The 18,817-nt window shown below is 56.3% G+C and overlaps 2 protein-coding genes across 6 annotated transcripts; one reads left to right on the top strand and one right to left on the bottom strand.

The window, feature by feature from the left end:
- Nucleotides 1-1,442: 1,442 nt before the first annotated feature.
- Nucleotides 1,443-12,975, bottom strand: TST (thiosulfate sulfurtransferase; the record flags this gene model as incomplete). Of its 4 annotated transcripts, none has more annotated exons than XM_082420081.1 (3): nucleotides 1,443-1,912; nucleotides 7,734-8,349; nucleotides 12,735-12,975. In XM_082420081.1, the coding sequence occupies 2 exons, from the start codon at nucleotides 8,326-8,328 to the stop codon at nucleotides 1,614-1,616; spliced, it is 894 nt and encodes a 297-aa protein (XP_082276207.1). In that variant the 3' UTR covers nucleotides 1,443-1,613. The 4 variants fall into 4 exon arrangements, with proteins under 4 accessions (XP_082276207.1, XP_082276206.1, XP_082276204.1 ...); XM_082420080.1 differs by lacking the exon at nucleotides 12,735-12,975 and adding an exon at nucleotides 9,499-9,646; XM_082420078.1 differs by lacking the exon at nucleotides 12,735-12,975 and adding an exon at nucleotides 8,998-9,093.
- Nucleotides 9,240-16,745, top strand: MPST (mercaptopyruvate sulfurtransferase). Of its 2 annotated transcripts, none has more exons than XM_082420085.1 (3): nucleotides 9,240-9,377; nucleotides 13,031-13,652; nucleotides 15,887-16,744. In XM_082420085.1, the coding sequence occupies exons 2-3, from the start codon at nucleotides 13,058-13,060 to the stop codon at nucleotides 16,183-16,185; spliced, it is 894 nt and encodes a 297-aa protein (XP_082276211.1). In that variant the 5' UTR covers nucleotides 9,240-9,377; nucleotides 13,031-13,057; the 3' UTR covers nucleotides 16,186-16,744. The 2 variants fall into 2 exon arrangements, with proteins under 2 accessions (XP_082276211.1, XP_082276210.1); XM_082420084.1 differs by having other exon boundaries at nucleotides 9,335-9,473; nucleotides 15,887-16,745.
- The last annotated feature ends 2,072 nt before the right edge of the window (nucleotides 16,746-18,817 follow it).

The raw sequence follows: 18,817 nt of genomic DNA, 5'->3' as shown, positions 1-18,817 counted from the left end.
CCCCTGCCACTAACCCAACACCCTCAGCAGTAACAGAGCACCTGATGGCCCCAACGCTGGGGTCCGTCACTGACAACCTTGGTCCCTGGCCCTACTCCTCCTGTCCAAACTTAACCCAGGAAGACTGGACAGCTGGGATCAGGGAATCCCCATTAGGTGGGGCCTGGAATCATCTCGAAGCCCCAGAGGGTTTAGACAGCCTGTTTCTGGGAAACTCCAAATCCAGTCACATAGGTCCCAGTCTACCAGGTTACTTTCTTCTCCTGTAGCTTCCTGATTCCCACTGCCAGAGCTCGAAGACCTTCTCCCAGGGGCTGAAGCTGCTTCTCCAGCCCCTCCCCCCATTGCTCCCCAAAGGGTCTTATTCTGATCCAGGAAGGGCACCCAAGGTAGAGACCACCTTCCTTGGCCTACTTCTTTTTTTTTTTTTTTTTAATTTTATTGGCATACAGTTGATTTACAATGTTGTGTCATTTTTTTAGATTGAATTTTTATTTTATTTTGGGGTAGAGTTGATTTACAATGTGTTAGTTTCAGGTGTACAGCAAAGTGATTCAGTTATACATATACATATATCCATTCTTTTTCAGATTCTTTTCCCATATAGGTTATTACAGAATGTTGAGTAGAGTTCCCTGTGCTATACAGTAGGTCCTTGTTGATTATCTATTTTACACATAGTAGCGTGTATATGTTAATCTCAAACTCCTAAATTATCCCCCCGCCACCTTCCCCCTTCGGTAACCATAAATTTGTTTTCGAAGACTGTGAGTCTGTTTCTATTTTGTAAATAAGTTCATTTGTATCGTATTTTAGATTCCATATATAAGTGATATATGATATTTGTCTTTGTCTGACTTACTTCACTTAGTACGATAAACTCCAGGTCATCCATGTTGCTGCAAATGGCATTATTTCATGCTTTTTTATGGCTGAGTAATATTCCGTTGTATATATGTACCACGTCTTCTTTATCCATTCCTCTGTGGATGGACACTTAGGCTGCCTCCGTGTCTTGGCTATTGTGAATAGTGCTGCAGTGAACACTGAGTTGACCTGCTTCTGAGCGTCGCCTCTTCTGAAAGGCCCCAGGGCCTGCGGGACACCTCTTTGAACACTCATTTCAAGTGAAGACCAGCTGTCTCCCCTCCCACCCCCTCCTCCTAGAGGGCTGGGCCCACAGCAGGAAGGGGTGGTGCGCCGGCTAGCCTAGGTTTCACTCTCTGTCTGGCTTCCTGGTACCCCTTCCAGGAAAGGTCCCAGCGTGCTCCATCTGACAGGTGGCAACAGGTGGCTTCCTTTGCCAAAACTAAATAATAAAGCGGTGTCCCCAGCGTGTGGGTGGGTGTGGAGGTTCCCTTCCTCGGTGGATTCTAAGGAATCTGAAGGAGAAGGAAACATGGGGTAAGGATGGAACCAAGGGAGAAATGGGCTCACACAGCTACTCGGAAAAGGCCAGGTTTATTCCAGTGTTGTTGGGAAAAGGAGCGCTCTACACATTAACTCTAAAAACTTGTTCATCTCCTTAGCCGATGAGGCATGGACCAGCTGCGGGCCACGCTGGGGTCACTCCACTGGCAGGAGTTGTGGGCTAGGGTAGGAGAGGTCACTGCTCACTCCTTCCCGCCCTTCCCCTGGGACACCCGGGTCTCCGGGGGGGCCCGGTGGAACCACTCAAACCAGGAGCCGTCATAGATGGCCACATCGGGCTTGCCGCAGAGGTAGGCGGCCAGGGCGATGTGGCAGGCAGTGACACCCTTTCGGCACGTGGCGATGATGGGCTTTGCGAGGTCCACCTTCTTGGCCTCGAACATGGCACGGAGCTCCTCCGGGCTCTTCTCAAAGCCATCCTTCATCAGGAAGTCCATGAAGGGCATGTTGACTGAGCCTCGGATGTGGCCCGAGTCCAGTCCTGGGCAGGGGTAGAGGACAAAGGGAAGGACAGGGTTAGGAGCGACACAGTGGTTGGGGGTAAGTGGGGCCTGGAGGTCACAATCAACCGTGGCTATAAGGAGAGGGAGATTTGCAAATAAAAATAACAGCTTTGCCCTTCTCAGAGCTCAATTTATTCCAGCCCTACCTACATCCAGTGCTCATGACACCACCCCCCTATGCCAAAATCTGCCTTGAAGTAGGAATGTCCTACCTGCTTGAGAGGACAGGGAGGAGTCTTGGCTCTACCATCTACTAACCTTTACCTTGGGCAAATGGCTTCACTTCTCTGAACCTCAGTTTTCTCATCTGTAAAATGGGCTCAGTGGTACGTACCTATCTCATAGGGTTGTGGAGAACAGCAAATGGGACGATGACTGCAAATGCTATGGGCTATTGCTGAGAACACGGTGGTGAAGGGGAGACACAGCCCAGGCTCTCAGGGAGGTTACAGTCTATCAAGGAAGATAGAGGTTAAACACATAACCACATAATTCACTAAATATAATGTCACTCCATTTTACAGATGAGTACACTGAGGCTTGGCAAAGTGAAAAGGCTAGTCTGAGGCCACACAGAGAGGTAAAGGCAGACCCAGGATTACACCGAGTCCCGTGGTTTTCCTGTCAAGCACACAGTGTGGAAAGAGCCTGTGACTTGGTTTTAGACATAAGTTCAAATCCCAGCTCTGCCACTTACTGGCAAGGTGACCTCAAGCAAGTCACATAACCTCTCTGAGCCTCAGTGTCCCCGTGGGTTAAGTGGGAATGAGTGTTTGCATGTGTAAGGGCTGTTGTATAGGGTAAAGCACCGACTTACTACAGCTGGCCGAGCCACCCTCAGACGCTGCTGCTTCTCTACCACTTCCCCACCTACGATGGGGGACAGGTGAGAATGGGGGCAGCGTGGTCCCTTCAGGACCTTCCTAGCAGCCCTGAGAGGCTTTGACGGAAGCAGAATGGGGGTCTAGGCTAGCTCCAGGGTCCATTCCAGAACCTTCTCTGCACCCAGTATGGCCCCCTGCCAAATCTGGCTTCAGAATAGCCAGCATGTGGGGCAAATGGGGTTGGGCCATGGCCAGAGCTGGTGCCACGTGCAGACCCAAGGCCTAGGTCACTCCTTGTCCTCAAGCGCCCTACACCCTGGCAGACTGGGTACTGGGATTGGGGCCCAAGGAAGGTTGTGGTGTCTATTTGGGCTCCCCTTCCTCCAAAATTCCCCACTTAACCCAGACTGTGGGGCAGGACAGGACGAGACTGGGCAGCAGTGGGAGGGAAAGGACCTGACCGGGGGTAATCAGGGCACCAGCGTGCGGCCAGGCATGCCCTGCACGTCTTGAGCCTCAGTTCCCCACCTTTGAAATGGGGAGATAACCCCACCTTCCTCACAGGCTTGTTGGGAAGTCAACTTCTGCAGATAAAAACCCCTAATGACCGTGGACACCCAGGAGGTGAGCAATCATGCCAGCAAAGTCCCATTCTCCTCACCCCGAGGCCAAAGAGGATTCAAAATTTGCCGGCACGAATCAAGAGTTCCTTTGATTGACTAGATGTCCTGACTTATAAAATTTTTTTTTAAAAGGATTTCATTTTTTTTTAACTTTTTCATTTTTTTTGCCTGCATTGAGTCTTCGTTGCTGCGCACGGGCTTTCTCTAGTCGCTGCAAGCGGGGCTACTCTTCGTTGCGGTGCGCGGGCTTCTCATTGCAGTGGCTTCCCCTTGCTGCAGAGCACGGGCTCTAGGCGCGCGGGCTTCAGCAGTTGTGGCACGCAGGCTCAGTAGTTGTGGCTCGCGGGCTCTAGAGCGCAGGCTCAGTAGTTGTGGGCTTAGTTGCTCCACAGCATGTGGGATCTTCCCAGACCAGGGATCGAACCCATGTCCCCTGCATTGGCAGGCAGATTCTTAACCACTGTGCCACCAGGGAAGTCCCCTGACTTATAAAATTATAGTGATTTCTTCCTGTTGTGATTTCACTTTTTGCCTGGAAACTTTGATCTAAGATCAGATGTGTACTGACCCTACCGATGAAGGACAATTGGTCTGTTGGCTTCAAAGGTGTTCTTTTCCAAGAAACCCAACTTTAAAATGTTTCAAGGAGTTCCCTGGTGGCCTAGTGATTAGGATTCCATGCTTTTACTGCTGGGGCCCAGGTCAATCCCTGGTCGGGGAACTGAAATCCCGCAAAAAAAAACACAAAGTTTCAGTACCCAGGCCATGGGCTGGATTTAAGTGCGTTGAAGAGCACTAGTGTTTGTTGAGTCCTGAACGCTGTTTTGTTTCTTTCCACCCATCCCTGATGAAACAGCTTTATTGTTTTCTTCGAATTAATAAAAGGCACCTCTCTGAGTAAAGAAGTTGGGGGCAGGGCGTTCTGCCGACTCCAGCCCCCCACACTGGGCCAGCATTGGGAGGTGGGAGCCTTCCCTTTCTGCCAGCGAAGGCTCAGGGCCTGTCTGAGGAATTTAAATGAGCAGGAACTGGCCGCCTTCATGGGGGGAGGGCTGAGATGAACTTGGCCAGAGAACCTCGGAGAACAGGCAACAGCCGACGAGGGGAAAGGCGCTCGGCACCCAGGGCTCCTCCTGCTCCAAGTTCAGCTTCGGCTGCAGGCTTGTGGCTCTCCCTGGCCCCAGCAGGCGTGCCACCAAGCTCAAAACCTCTGGCACCAGACAATGGGCTATCTCAAGAACTTTATCTTCCTCAATCCTCACAGAGCTGGGGAGAGAGATGAGCCTCCTGGCACGAATCGGGGGGCCCAGGCCCAGAGAGGTGAGGTAACTTGCCCCATGACACACAGCACAGGTGTGATGTGCAGTCAGGTGTGCCCAACCCCAAAGCCTGTGTACTTTGACTACCCTGAGCCTTCCTGGCAAGAGTGGCTGAAGCAGGGGAATGGCTGCGATGACCTCTCCTGACGCCTGCTCAGAGGTCTGGGACTTGACGTGATGCTCCAGCTTTGGCCAAGGAGATGCTAGTCGAGTTGGTGAGCTGGCATCCCTCAGGTCACTGACAGGTATGGGTTTTCAAGGCCAGGAAAACCTGTGTAGCTCTTTCTTGCTTTCGTCCTAAAGACACTAAGGAACCCAGTGCAGGCAGCCCCAGTGGGCGGCCCCCAACCCTGGCGGCTGGGAGGTTGCTCAGCACTCCCCCGACCCCCACCCCAGTCCCCATCCCTGGGAGGAGACACAGGCGGGAGCCATACAACCCCATGATGCAATGTGAAGCAACACCTCGAAGCTATGACCTTTCCCCGCCCGCCCCCCAACCCCATCCCCGTGTTTGCTTACACAGCAGTGGCCTTGGGAAGTAACGCCACTTTGATCCTGCGACTGGGGTCAAGTCTTGGCCTCTGTGTCTGGATAGAGAAGTTTCTGCTCCCTTTCCCCACCTGCAAAGTGGGACCACTTTGAACCCCCGCCTGCCTCCCCTGTCGGGCTGCTGTAGGTACCCGGGGGAGAATGTACATAAAGTGTCCTGCAAATAACAGTATGCATTAGGGGGTCAATATCCTCCCTCTTCACCCTCATGGACCCCCCCAACCCGGGGTGGGCGGTGGGGAGGAAAAGAGAATAAGGTTTATAAAGACACTGAGCTGGATCAACTCCCACCTCTGTTCTCTCCCTTTCCCCAAGGCTCCTACAAGGTAAGCGGTGTTCCTTTCATTAGGAGGAGGGTTCAGAGGTGAAGGGAACTGCCCGAGGCCACACCAGGATGTAAACTCAGGTCTGTCTGACTCTCACCTTTTGCCCCTTACAAACAGGATTGAAGGCACTGGGGGCACAAAACTGAGGCCAGAGGGGAAGTTACTCGCCTGAAAGGGGCAGGAAGTGGCTGTCGGGTTTCTAAGGCCGTGTTTCCAGCTCCTCTTGGGGGTCATTCCTTCCAGGGACACCCACACTCCCCTGGGTGTTACATCTGGACAGCTGAGCCCACGGGGTGCCTCTGTGATCCCACCACAAGCGGGGGACTGTGAACTCAGCAGAGCCTCAGGTGCCCTAATATTCCCCAAATGTCTTGTACGGGAGGCTTTCCAGGCGGCCCGGCCTTTGCACAGTTCCTCACCCTTCTCAAAATACCTTTCCAGCCATTGCTGCATTTAATAAATACACAGCCAGGTGGGTAGGGCTGGCATTACTCTTTTCATTTTATAAGGGAACCCAAAGAGGCCAAGCAATTAACTGATTGAGGTCCCAGCACAAAGGAGGAGCAGGGCTCAAACTGGGGTCCATGCTCCCTGGTCTCCAGGTGGGAACTGGAGGAGGGGGGAAGCGGGCCACAGAGAGGGGGAGGGACTTTAGAATTTGGGGCTTCCAGGAGGTCTTGCCTGCAGCTGCAGGCTTTTCCCCTCTCTGAGCCTCAGTTTCCTCATCTCTAAAATGGGAGTAAGGAGATGGGATCTGGCATCTCTAAACTCTCCCTTTACTGATTCTGTCTGCTCAGAGCAAGCTGGGGAGCAGCTAGAGAAACAATTCCACGTCTCCTCCCTCCAGCGGCAGCTTAAGTCCCAAGGAGAGAAGGTGCCTTGAACCAAGGCCAGGAGGAGGCTGCAGGAGCTCCGTGCCAGGAGTCTCTGGAAGGTGCTAAACAAACTTGAATCTTCAACTCCAGAACTTCAGAGAGCAAGCTGGGCAGGAAGAACACGGGGCTCGGAGAAAGCCACGATGGGGAGGGCAGAGCCCTGCGCTTTCCACTAACTACCCAAGTGGCCTTGACCTACTCCTTCCTCTGTGCACCACAGCCTCTCTTCTGACTGATGAGGTGACCTTTCAGGCCCTCCAGCTCTAAGAGTGTCGGAAGCAGCTTTCACAGCGCTCTCTCCTCAGAGGCGCAGAAAGGAAGGGATTTTTCAACAAGTTAGTCCAAACGTTGCACAGCAGCTGGATTCCACAGAGGCGCCCTGACTGAGGACAGAGCCGCAGCCCCCTCCAGCCATCCTGAGGACTCAGCCAGCCTGGGCCCCGAGAGGCCCTGAGAGCAGTGAGGTCCTGGCCACCAGAGGTGTCCAGGCAGGGGCTGGAGGGCGCCCAGAAGGGGTGATGGCAAGACCTCTGTGGTCCTCTCTGTTAGGAGTTTCTAGCTAGAACGCAGCATTTCCTCTCCTGAGACTCCCCCCACCTCCAGCAGTGTAGAACCCTCCCCCCCCACACACACCCTTTGTCCAAAGGAGAGAACTCATGAGCCATCTCCCTAAAGATGCCTAGCGGAGGGGCTCCCTGCTGGCCCTGGGAGGTGGGGAGTGGGCAGAATGATGGTGCATCCTGGTTTAGAGCACTGGTTTGAAACTAGGCAGCACTGGGTTCAAATCCTAACTCTGCCACTTAATGAGCAAGTAACTTAAGGAAGGTCAGGGGGTCCAGGAGAGCTGGAGGGAGGGATGGGGTGCTGGGGAAGAGCATTGTTCACGTCTCTTAAGAATTTCTGAAGAACTAGAGAGGTCCTGAGGAAGCTTCTGTTCAGCGACGCATGTGTGGCTCACGGACACTTTTGGGCATGTGGTGGAGCTAGTGCCTGGGCATGGATGTGGGTGGATATGTCATCAGTCACCTCTGCTGATGCCACTCCATACAGATGCTAGGTCGCGCCTTAGCATGTGGCTACGGGAACACATGTGCATGTCCTCATGCATCAGAGCTTGAAAAGCCTTTAGGTTGGGCTCTACCCTTTCATTTTACAGATGGAAAGACTGAGGCCCGCATGGGGGTACTGAGGGCAAAACCTGGAGAGGGTCTCAGACATCCTACTCCCCATCTCTCCATTGGGCATTGCTCCCCAGGGACCATCCCCACCACGGGGACACCTACCTACTGCATCTGGCTCCGGCTGCGTGCCCAGGTACCGCCCTTGGGCACGTGAATCCACCAGCTGGAACCTCTTTGATTCGAGGTTCTCTAGCACCTGCTCGTAGGTCTTGAGCAGGGAGCGGTCCAGTGTGGCTTTGAAGACAGCTGGCTCTGGGCGTGAGGGCTCAGATGTCACCGGGTGGCCCTCCTTCAGCCAGTTCCGGAAGCCACCATTGAGCACGGATACGGTGCGGTGGCCAAACACACGGAACATCCACCAGACCCGCGGCGCATAGAAGCAGCCCAAGTTGTCACCATCGTACACCACCACATGCGTGTCGTTGCTGATGCCCAGGCTGCCCACGTAGTCGGCGAAGCCCGCCTTGCTGGGCAGCATCATCTCGTAGGGCGACGCTCTGTCCCGGCACTCCTCTATGTCAAAGAAGGAAGCGCCGGGCACATGGCGCTCTAGGTATTCCTTGCGGGCCTCGCGGGTGCCCGGCGAGTACCAGGAGGCGTCCAGCACTCGAAGGCCAGGGCCCAGCTTGCCAGCCCGGACGGACTCCGCCAGCCACTTGGTGGAGACCAGCGCCCGGTACAGCACCTGCTGAACCATGGTTTCAGCTCTCCGTATCACCTGGCGCGGGTGGGAACCAGGAAAGAGACCGGCATGAGGACTGTGGGTGCAGTGGGGTGGGGCCTGGGAGGAGGAGCTTTTTGCCCACTGCACTCCCCCACGGGTGTCGTGTTTACAGCAATCAGGCAGTGGGGTTAGGTTTGCAGATTCCCTAAGGAAAGCCTGCTTCCGCCGCTCCCTGCGCCCCCCTCCCGCGCAGAAGGGGGTGGGGCAAGCGGGCTCCAGATGGGGGAGCTGGCGGGGAGGGTGTCTGGCCCCAGAAGCTACAATACTCGCCCTCAGGATCCTGCCAGAAAGTGCGGCGAAAAGATGTCCAAGATGGGGGAAGAAGGCATCTTGGGCTTAGAGCCCCCTTTCCTGGGAGGGTAGGGGAGTGGGCGCATGGGGAAGGGTTCGCACACGCCCTCGCCCCCGCCTCTCGTCTAGCAAACCTTCCTGAGGCCTCTCAGCAACCTGGGCTCGCCCGCCTCCTGAATGCCTGAGTCCGGCCCGGTCCAGTGCCCTCTGCCCCAGTTGGGTCCAGGGTTCCCGGGGCACCCCGCCCCGCTCTCGCCACCGGGACCCTCCCCTGGGTGGCAGGTGGTCCGGTCGGCGGCCCAATCCCGAGCGGCCCGGGCGCCTGCCTCCGCCCCACGCCGCCGCACTCACTCGCCCTCGCCGCCGCCCCGGCGCTCGCCCCTGCCGGCTGGAGAAGTTGGCAGGTTCAAACCCTGAGCCCGCAACTCCCCGGCCGGCCCACACCATCGCGCCGCCGCCCGGGGGTGGATCGCGCGCCGCCCGCCTTGCCCCGCGCCCCCGACGCCGCGCCGCGCCCACCCCCGGCCACCCCCCGGGCTCGTGGCGCCTCTCGGACTCCCGAGGACGCGCCGGGGGCGCTGGGCGGTGCGGGGACGGCGCGGAGCGGGGTTGGTCGGCGCGGGCATCTCCCCCCCGCCACGGCCTGGCCAGTGGAAGGCGCCGGCAGCTGAGGTTCCGAGTGGCCTCGGCGGTGGGCTGTGCCGGAGTCTCCTCCCTTTGGCCGGCCGCAGGTTGGTGGCGGGAGCGGGGGACAGCTGAGAGCGCGGGGAGGGGGCGCTCTGCGCGGGGCCATGGCCGAACCCGGAAGCCGGGAGCCCGAGACTGGGGTAACTGCTGCGGCGCTGAGCTTGCCTTTCTTTAGGGGGAGGTCGATCATCGGGGTGCGCGGCGCCGGGCTCCCCCGCGGGGCCTGAGCGGCGCAGGGGGCCGCAGTCTCGGAGGGAAGGCACACCCCTGGCTTCACCCTAAGGATGGCTGTCCGCGGCAGCTGGGGGCGGCCCCCAGGGTGGGGTCGGGGTGAGTGGCAGGGGGAGGGGGACCTGGGGGAGGGGGACCTGGGGGGGGGGGCGGGATCACCTGGTGCCAGCAGAGAGGGTAGGAGGGAGGAGGACTAATAAAGCCTGACGGAGAAGCCAGGGAGGCCAGCTGACCCAGAGGCTCCAGGAGGACAAACTGGCAAAGAACTTGCTAGAGTGAAACGAAACTAACATTTGTCAAGGCCTGCTTGGCGAGGCACTTTACTGGGTACTCCCACGGGGGTCACTTACTTCCCACGACAACCCTGCGGAGTAGGCCAGAAACTTATTTAAAGACCGGAGAGAGAGGCCCAGCGAGTTGCCTAGCGGCCTGCGGTGGCATTGAGGCCAGGCTGTTTGTTAATCCCGGATCGGAAACCCACCTGGCAGGGGCTGCTTTTGTTTACCTTGCTCATCCCTGAAGCCACATACTTTTAAAAAACTGCCTTTGTCCTTAATTTAACCTATTTCATTGTAAATGTATATAATTTAATTTTTAACAGTGGCTGCGTTTAACAACCAGTTGGCCTAATTCCTGAAAATCTAACAACTGGTTCTTGCGAGCTGGCGGGGACACCACTGCCCCTACTCAGCTTTTACATATGCTGTTATACATGCCCGGAATGCTCTTCTCATTCCCCTTTAAAAAATTCTTTTTATTCTGAAACAATTATATTCTCACCGAAAGTTGCAAAAATTCATACTTTGATAAGCGTTTACCCAGGGAATCCTCTGAGCTTTGTGCTTTAAAGTCAAGGGAGAGAGGGTGCCAGGAAGGACGAGACTGGGGAAGACCTTGCAGAATGCCCAGTCTGACTGGAGCCCTCTTATTCCAGGGCCCACCCCAGATGGCAGCCTGGGACTCACCCTTCCCCTAGCACAGTTGTGTACACTCTGGAGATGGACCTGGGGCTGTCCTGCTTGTCTTGGGGTCCTCGACTCCCGGAGCAGTCCCACCTACAGCCATCCAGGCCTGCCAAGCGCATGGGGACCTGGTCCACACCCTTCAGTGACACACACAGCCTGCTCTTCCGTAACCTCCTCTACCTCCCATGGTCCTTTCTGAGAACTGCCAATCCAGCATAGGGGGCTGTGTGTGTGTGTGTGTGTGTGTGTGTGGCAGGATGACCTCAGACCTCTGAAGTCCCACTCAATCCTGAAACTCTAAGATTCTAGACTTGCTGCTGATGGTTCAAAGGCCACCTATGAAGTAACTTTGAAGAAATAATGGGATTTTTATGAAGCTGTTTTTAATGATGATTAAAACCAGCCATTTGCAGGGCATTATGGTGGCGCCTCAACGTTCATTATTTAACCTTCACTGTAAGAGGTGAAGGTTGGAAGCTCCACTATAAGAAATGGAAATGGCGCAGGGACCTTCACATGCCCGCTTTCACACTCCTAGTTAAGCTGGGGAGTGGGATTTGCACTGATTTGGAGGGGCTCTGGCTCCAAAATCAGGGTTCTTTCCACTCTATATGGATCCTTGAGGAAAACATCAAGGAGCCTCAAGAATGGGGAGGAGGCAGGGGCCGCTGTGGTTCACAATGGGGTCTTCAAGTAGGGGCCCGCTGTATCCCCCAAAATTGTCTAGCTGCGGCGGAATCCACAGGCACTGGGACCGCCCCTTAGCCAAAGCCTCTTTGGCAGCCTCACCCTGAAGGTCAAACTGTGGTTTCCAGTTTGAGCGCATCAAATCAGTTTGGACTTCCCCCTCCTCCCACCTTCCCCAGCCTTCCCACCCCAGGCTGAGCTAGCGGCCCCCCTGTGCTCCCACTGAACTCCAGAAATTCTGCAATTACGTTGTCTCTTGAGCAGGCCTGTGGCTGCCTTAACTCCCAGGGCCGGACAAAGGCAAGAGTTTCTGAGTGTCCAGCATAGGGCCTGGCCACGTAGAAAACATGGTTCCTAAAAGCCAGGCTGCAGCGAGACTGCAGGAGGGCGCTGGGCACCAGGTAATCCCGCCGTGGACTCCTTAGGCCCTGGTCGTCCTTGACCCAGGGCTGGGGAAGAAGTCTAGCCTGAGAAGTTGCAACCTGGCTGCAAATCCTGAGGCTGCCCCTGACCAGCTCTGTGACCGAGGGCAAGGCATTTATATCTCTAGCCACCAGTGGTCTTATTCAGAAACAGGCAACCCCACACAGTCACTACTGAAGGCTGTGGTGCTCGTTAGTATATGGCCCGCAGGGGCACTCCACAACACGCTCCGTTCTCTGCCCACCCCCTTCCCCTTGGCCGCAGGGCTGCCTGGTATGAATGCAAGGTTGCGCCCTGCATGGGGGGTGCACAGCTGGGGGATGAGTGGAGCTGACCTGCAGCTCACACTCCATTCACCCAGCCCCATGCCCTGGTGAGGCTCTGCCTCTGCCTGGCTGAAGGGGCACCTTTCTCTACCCTGCCCAAAGGCACCTAATGGACAGGGCGGACAGTGGGCGGGGTGGGGGGGTGGGGGGAGGGGCTTGCCTAGGCGCTTCGCACGTTTGGAGCATCTCTGGAGCATCTCTGCCCTGGAAGGCCATGAGTTGACTTGTCACGGTGCGCTGGTGAACTGCTGTACTCTGAGCTACTGGCCCGCAAGGGAGAGGAGGGGGGGAGGGAGCGAGGCCCTAAGTCACTATTTCCAGAGAGGAAACTCCAGGGGCAAAACCTGACCTTGCTGGACTGCCTGGTGTGAAGCCTGGCACCACCACTACTTCTTAGCTGTTGACCTTGGTCAAGTTAGTGCACTTCTGTGAACTTCAGTGTCCCCTCTGTGAAACAGTGAGGAGAAAAGCAACCTTCTTGAGGCTACTCATGCAGCAAATAATTGAGAGCCTACCCTGTGTCCTGCAGTGGTGTAAGGTGTGAGAATTAAAGGGCACATAGGGAGGACTCAGTAAATTCCAGCTGCTATTCCTCTGAGGCTGCTTATATAAATGATTGATGAATGAGTGAATTCCACCAGGGACCTTGGTTGACTGCAAGCAAAGCTGAGCTACATCTTAGGGAGGGACTTTGCCCCTACTTGCCTTAAAGTGCCAGCGGGGCCTTCCCCTGCTTGGGCCCTCTCCCTATCCACCCCGCAGCAAGTACCTGTGAGGGCCCCCGCCTGGCCCCCTCCAAGGGGTCACGGTCATTCGGTCACTGCTCTGTGTATATATCCAAGGCTTAGCAGGAAAACGGAGGGGAGGTCCCGGTGACCGACGTCTGCTTCTGGGTTCACCACCGCTGGTTTTCCGCGTTCCCTGGACTCTGACCTCCCTGGGCTCCACCGCCCCTTCCGGCCCTGGCCCCAGCCCCGCCCCAGTCCCAGCGGCACAGGCGTTTCCCACCCCCGGCCCGGCCGGCCTCTTCCTCGATTCCCTCCTGACATCCTCCTTGTCGCCCAGGCCTGCAGCCCCAGTGTCGCCGCCGCCATGGCCTCGCAGCAGCTCTTCCGCGCGCTCGTGTCGGCGCAGTGGGTGGCCGAAGCGCTCCGGGCCCCGCGGGCCGGGCAGCCCCTGCAGCTGCTCGACGCCTCCTGGTACCTGCCCAAGCTGGGCCGCGACGCGCACCGCGAGTTCGAGGAGCGCCACATCCCGGGCGCCGCCTTCTTTGACATCGACCAGTGCAGCGACCGCACGTCGCCCTACGACCACATGCTGCCCAGGGCTGCGCACTTCGCCGAGTACGCGGGCCGCCTGGGCGTGAGCGCCTCTACCCACGTCGTGGTCTACGACGCCAGCGATCAGGGCCTCTACGCGGCGCCGCGCGTCTGGTGGATGTTCCGCGCCTTCGGCCACCGCACCGTGTCGCTTCTCGACGGCGGCCTCCGCAACTGGTTGCGCCAGGGCCTCCCGCTGAGCGCGGGCAAGAGCCGCCCGGAGCCCGCAGAGTTCCACGCGGTGCTGGACCCCGCCTACGTCAAGGCGTACGAGGACATCAAGGAGAACCTCGAATCCCGGCGCTTCCAGGTGGTGGACGCCCGCGCCGCTGGCCGCTTCCGGGGCACCGAGCCCGAGCCCCGAGAAGGTAACCGATGTGCGAGGAGCCCGGGAGGTCCCTGGGGTGCGGGGTCAGGCGCACCCTGAGCACTGCCCTCGCCTCGCCCTTTCCTTTAAAGGCCACCGCGTGGGGTGGGGGCCGAGAATTGGTTTCTAGTCGCCTCACTGGCTTTATTCTAAAGTGGGGGCAATAATACTTGTCCCACCTCCACCCCAAACTAGTTGGGAACCCAGGGGGCCCAGTGTAAGTGTGAGAACCCAAACAGCCCCACCCCAGTACTATGGATGTAGGGGTCACTGCCAAATAGGAGGGGTGGGCAGGCCCAGCTCGGGAAGAGCCCCAAAGAGAGGGGGCTTGATCAGGTCTAGGACCATCTCTGAGGTGGATGAAGCCGGGGAAGAGGAGTCTGGGGTGGAGAGTGAAAGGCCCTCAGAGGGACCAAAGTCTTGCAGAGGGCAGGATAGGGGGGCGCTAAGTAGAGAGGGAGGTAGCTGCCCCAGGTTGGAGCGGAAACTGAATAGAGTGTGGCTGACCGCCTGGGTTGGGGCAGGGCCTTCTGCCCGTGGGCTGGGTTCCCCGGGCAAGGAGCAGAGGTGGGGAGGGGTCCCCACAACGCAGGTGGGTCAGTGGCCACTTTGGTGTGAGCTTTTTAATGATGGGTACCACAAGATGGGTACTGTTATCATACTGAAGGGGAAATGGAACCTTAGAATGGCTACCTTGCCCCAGATCTCAGGAAGCAGCCAGGCATTGAATTCCAGTACCTTTAACTGCAGTGAACAGCCAGTAATCCCCCAGCCATTTGTCTCGTGTCTGCTTCGAGGAGGGTGCAAGGATCTTGCCGTTTCCTCTGGGAAGCTCTCCCTGAAGGGCATCCCCCGTTCCCCTGCGTCAGGGTTGCATGGAGCTTCTGTTTTGTTTCTAGAGTAGCTTGGGTTCACCCTGTCCTGGCACCGTTTGGGGTGACCTGAGGGCAAGGACCATCCCCGCTCCCAGCACATCCTGAAGACTAACCCGGTAGCTGGACGGAGTCAATACCCCAGAGACGTCTGGTGATTTCACAAGGTCCCTGCTACACGGAACCCTGCAGAGCTGTTGACATAAGGTCAAACGGCAGGAAACTGCTGATAGCCAACCTTTTTTTTTTTTTTTAACATCTTTATTGGAGTATAATTGCTTTACAATGGCGTGTTAGTTTCTGCTGTATAACAAAGTGAATCAGCTATACATATACATACATCCCCATATCTCTTCCCCCTGGCGTCTCCCTCCCTCCCACCCTCCCTATCCCACCCCTCCAGGTGGTCACAAAGCACCGAGCTGATCTCCCTGTGCTATGCTAGCCAACCATTTTTGAACCTACATCGGTGGCAGTTTAAGATGGTTCAGCCTAATAGGGATGCCGCCTTGAACCTGTGGGGCACTTCAGCTCAGCCCCCTGGGTGGTGGAGCAACATAGGGCAGCGAGCCAGAGCCACACCTGGCTTCAGAGCCCTGCCCCGGGTTGCACCGGCTGTGTGACATCTGGCAGGGCACCTAATCTCTGAACTGCAGCTTCTGCATGTCAATGTCAGGGCAGAACACAGAGCTTAAAGGATGCGGTGAGGGTCAAACGAGAGCGAGTGTGTAAAGCACTTAGCTCCGTGCTTGCACACACAGGACGCAGTCAAGAAACGGGAAGTGATAAAATTAACATGTGCTTCCCTGGCTGTGCCTCTTTACAGGGCTGCTTAACGCTTGCCCCAAGCGTGCTTGCTCATTCGTAAAATGGGAGGTAACAGTAAACACCCAGCAGGCCTGTTGTCAAGGTGGCCGAACTGATTTGGGTACAGGCTCCGTCTAAATCAGTGGAGAATATCACCGTCCCCATCGTCCCCACTCCACAGCCTCAGACGTGGCCAAGCGCGCCTCTAATGTGCCACGTCGGTCCGGCAGGGAGGGGAAGCGTGCTTTGCTTGGTGGGGTTCGAGGTATGGGGACAGCCCTCCTCTGACAGTAGCCCCCCTGGGTTGAGAGCTGAGGCCTGGGTTCAAATTCCAGGCAGCAGTTTGCTAGATGCGTGACTTTGGACAGTTGAGAACTTCAGCATCTCCGCGTGTAAAACGGGGATTCCGCTAAACAGGTTTCCTGGCGGTGAGGACTGCATGAGACGATGCTTAGAGAGGGTTTAGCGCCGTGGCTGCGTGGAAGGCTCTCAGTACTGCAGGGGCCATTCATACTGCCCTTGTATTTGTTCCCTGCATCTTGCTCTCCCGCTGCAGGCGTCGAACCCGGCCACATCCCCGGCACTATCAACATCCCCTTCACGGAATTCCTGACCAAGGAGGGCTTGGAGAAGAGCCCCGAGGAGATCCGCCTCCTCTTCCAGGACAAGAAGGTGGACCTGTCCCAGCCCCTGGTGGCCACGTGCGGCTCCGGCGTCACAGCCTGTCATGTGGCACTGGCGGCCTACCTCTGCGGCAAGCCCGACGTGCCCCTCTATGACGGCTCGTGGGTGGAGTGGTACATGCGCGCCCAGCCCGAAGATGTCATCTCCGAGGGCCGGGGGAAGACCCACTGAGGCGTGGCGGGACACAGGAAGCTCGGGTGACACCCAGCCACCAGCAGTGCCCAGCCTGGTGGTTCTGACTCTGCTTTGACCAGTATAGGGTTTCTTCCTCCAACCCAGGTGGCGCTTAGGGTGACATCCCAGAGGCCAGCAATTCCACTGCCTCGCGGGCTCTCAGTGGAGGCGGCAGAGAAGGTGGTGGCGGGAGCAGGGGGAGGGGAGCTGCCCACGTGGTCCCCTCTGATGAGAAATAAAACAGTCAAGTGCTAAATCCTTCTAACTGAGGCTGCCTCAGCTCTCCTCGGCTCCTTGGCCAGTGCTTCCAACATGCCCAGCGAGGGAGCTTCGTGGAGCCGGAGGGTCTTGAGGACGCTGTCCCTGCCTTCTGAGCGGTGCTGGGGTCCCAGAGCCCTTCCAGTCCTGTGACTGAATGTCTCCCAGCGAACTGTCTTCTACTTCTACTTCTATGGCTGGGGTCTCCCTTCTGGCTTCTGGGCTATTCAAGGTGAATCTGCTGTGCTCTGTCTAGAATCACACCCAAACCCCCCACTGCAGGTAAGCCATACATCTCATTTCAAGACAGAGATGGTTCCAGAACTTAATGGGAAGCTATCCCATGCTGTGGAGTACTGTGTCAGCCCAGCCAGGATGTTCTGGAGAAGGGCAGAGTTTAGCCAAATTGGAGGAGACTCTAGCTCTCGACTCTGAGAGTCACACTTGGAGGCTAACCTCTGGGAGCTACCTGGGGGTGGGCAATCTGGGGGTTTGATCCTTTCTGCTCAAGGAGAACCCTTCCCCCAAGGCTTCCCCAGTAGGGGCTCTGTTCTCCTCCCTCTGCGTTTGTCTTTGTGCAGAGGTAGACATGGGTGTCTGAGAAGGCCCCAGGCTCCCCCTGTCAGAACCTGGGTTACCCCTCCCCATCTTCCAGCTCCCGGAGCACCTCTTGGTAGCAAAGGGCCAGGTGTCAGCCAGTACTGGGGGGAACCCTAGAAGGAAAAAAAACCAGAGGGGGCACTGACTTACCCAAGGTCACGTGATGTGTTCACAACAGAGCTGGAACCAGACCCAGATTTCTCAGAATTGACTCTTTCTCACCTGCAGTCCCCATCACATTTCCTCTGAGGCTGAGTTGTGTCTCCTAAGACCACAGGATTTGTGGGAGACCAACAGGACAGAATCCTGGTTTTCTGAATAAGAGGTCTAAAGTAGGCCCCACCTCTCTGAGCCTCAGCTTTCTTATCTATAAAATGGGAATAATACGTACTTCAGAAGAAGGGATTTCAGACAAGGACTTGGCCAAGAGCCCCTTGCTGAGCTCCATCTTTCCAGCTCAGGGTTTCTCAACCTCAGGACGACTGACATTTGGACTGGATCATTCTTTGTTGTTGTAGGGACTGTCCTGTGCATTGGAGGATGTTTAGCAGCGTTTCTGGCCTCTACCCACTAGATGCCAACAGCACCAACCAGTTGTGAGAACCAAAAATGTCTCCAGATATGACCAGATATCCCCCGAGAGGCAAAAATCACCCCCCAGTTAAGCACCAATGCTGTAGGAGCAGTGGCCACACTTGACCACAGCAGTCAGGACCAGTGTAGACAGGGATCCCCACGTGGAGGGGACCCCTGTCTGCCCATCATAAACCCCTTCCCCCTGGGGGCTGAATTTAACAGTTTAGAAACTTCCTTCCTTTCGCGCTGGTTTCAGACAGACGTCATTTTCTCTGCTGGAAATGTCTCTGCCTCTTCGAGGAGCTTGGTTTGTCAGCAAACACACGTGAGGCTCTGATCTGGCTTCTGGTTCTGTTGCCCCATGCAAGGCTGCCTGACTTTGGACACATGACTGAGCCTCTTTGAGCCTCAGTTTCTTCACCTTTAAAATGGGAGTAATCGTACCTTCCTTGAGCAATATGGGGGTTCAGTGAGAGAATCCATAGAAACTGTTTAGCTTGGTGGCAGGCACAGGGTCAATATCAAGTGTTCTTGTTATTTTTTAAAGGGCTTTTACTTATTCATCATTTTCAGTGCCTCCTGTACCTCCAGCATTGTGGCGGGGAGTGGGGGGGGTGGGGGGGTGGAGGGCGGGGCGGGGAACATGAGTATGAGAATTGTGTCCCTGCCCTGGAAAAGCCTCCCAGCCAGGAAGGAGAAACTGGCCCGTGGTATATTTTTAGAGAGAAATAGTGAAATGATCTATTTTACAACAGACTCAGAGATGTTGAGTGATTTGCCTAAGGGCACACAGCTATTTTGAGAGAGGAGCCTAACTGGAGTTAGAATTCTCAGGGTAGGAGCCTCTCCAGTGGGTTAGGAAAACCTGAGTTGGTTTTCCCAATTTCAGGATCAAGGCGAGAAGGGAGTGGAACTCAGGGTTTGGAAACACACATGGCAAGCTCGTGGAAGGTGGCCAAGTGTCTCCCCGGCTCCACAAGGGGACACCTTGAGCTGAGTCGTGAGATTTAAGCAAGGAGATTTGGTTAGGCTCCCACCCCCCTCCCCAGACCCACCATCCCTACCCTGCTAGCAAGGAACCCCAGCTGATTTGAGCTGGGGCTTTTTTCCTCCTGGAAAGGTTCTCCACGGATCTGGACAGGTTCAGAAGCGGGAGAAGGGAGATGGAGGCATGCCTTTCTAGGTTTCTCGGAGC

This window comes from Balaenoptera physalus, assembly GCF_965194825.1.
Source record: "Balaenoptera physalus genome assembly, chromosome: 13".
Classification (NCBI taxonomy): Eukaryota; Metazoa; Chordata; class Mammalia; order Artiodactyla; family Balaenopteridae; genus Balaenoptera; species Balaenoptera physalus.
This window is presented reverse-complemented; position numbering and strand designations above follow the sequence as displayed.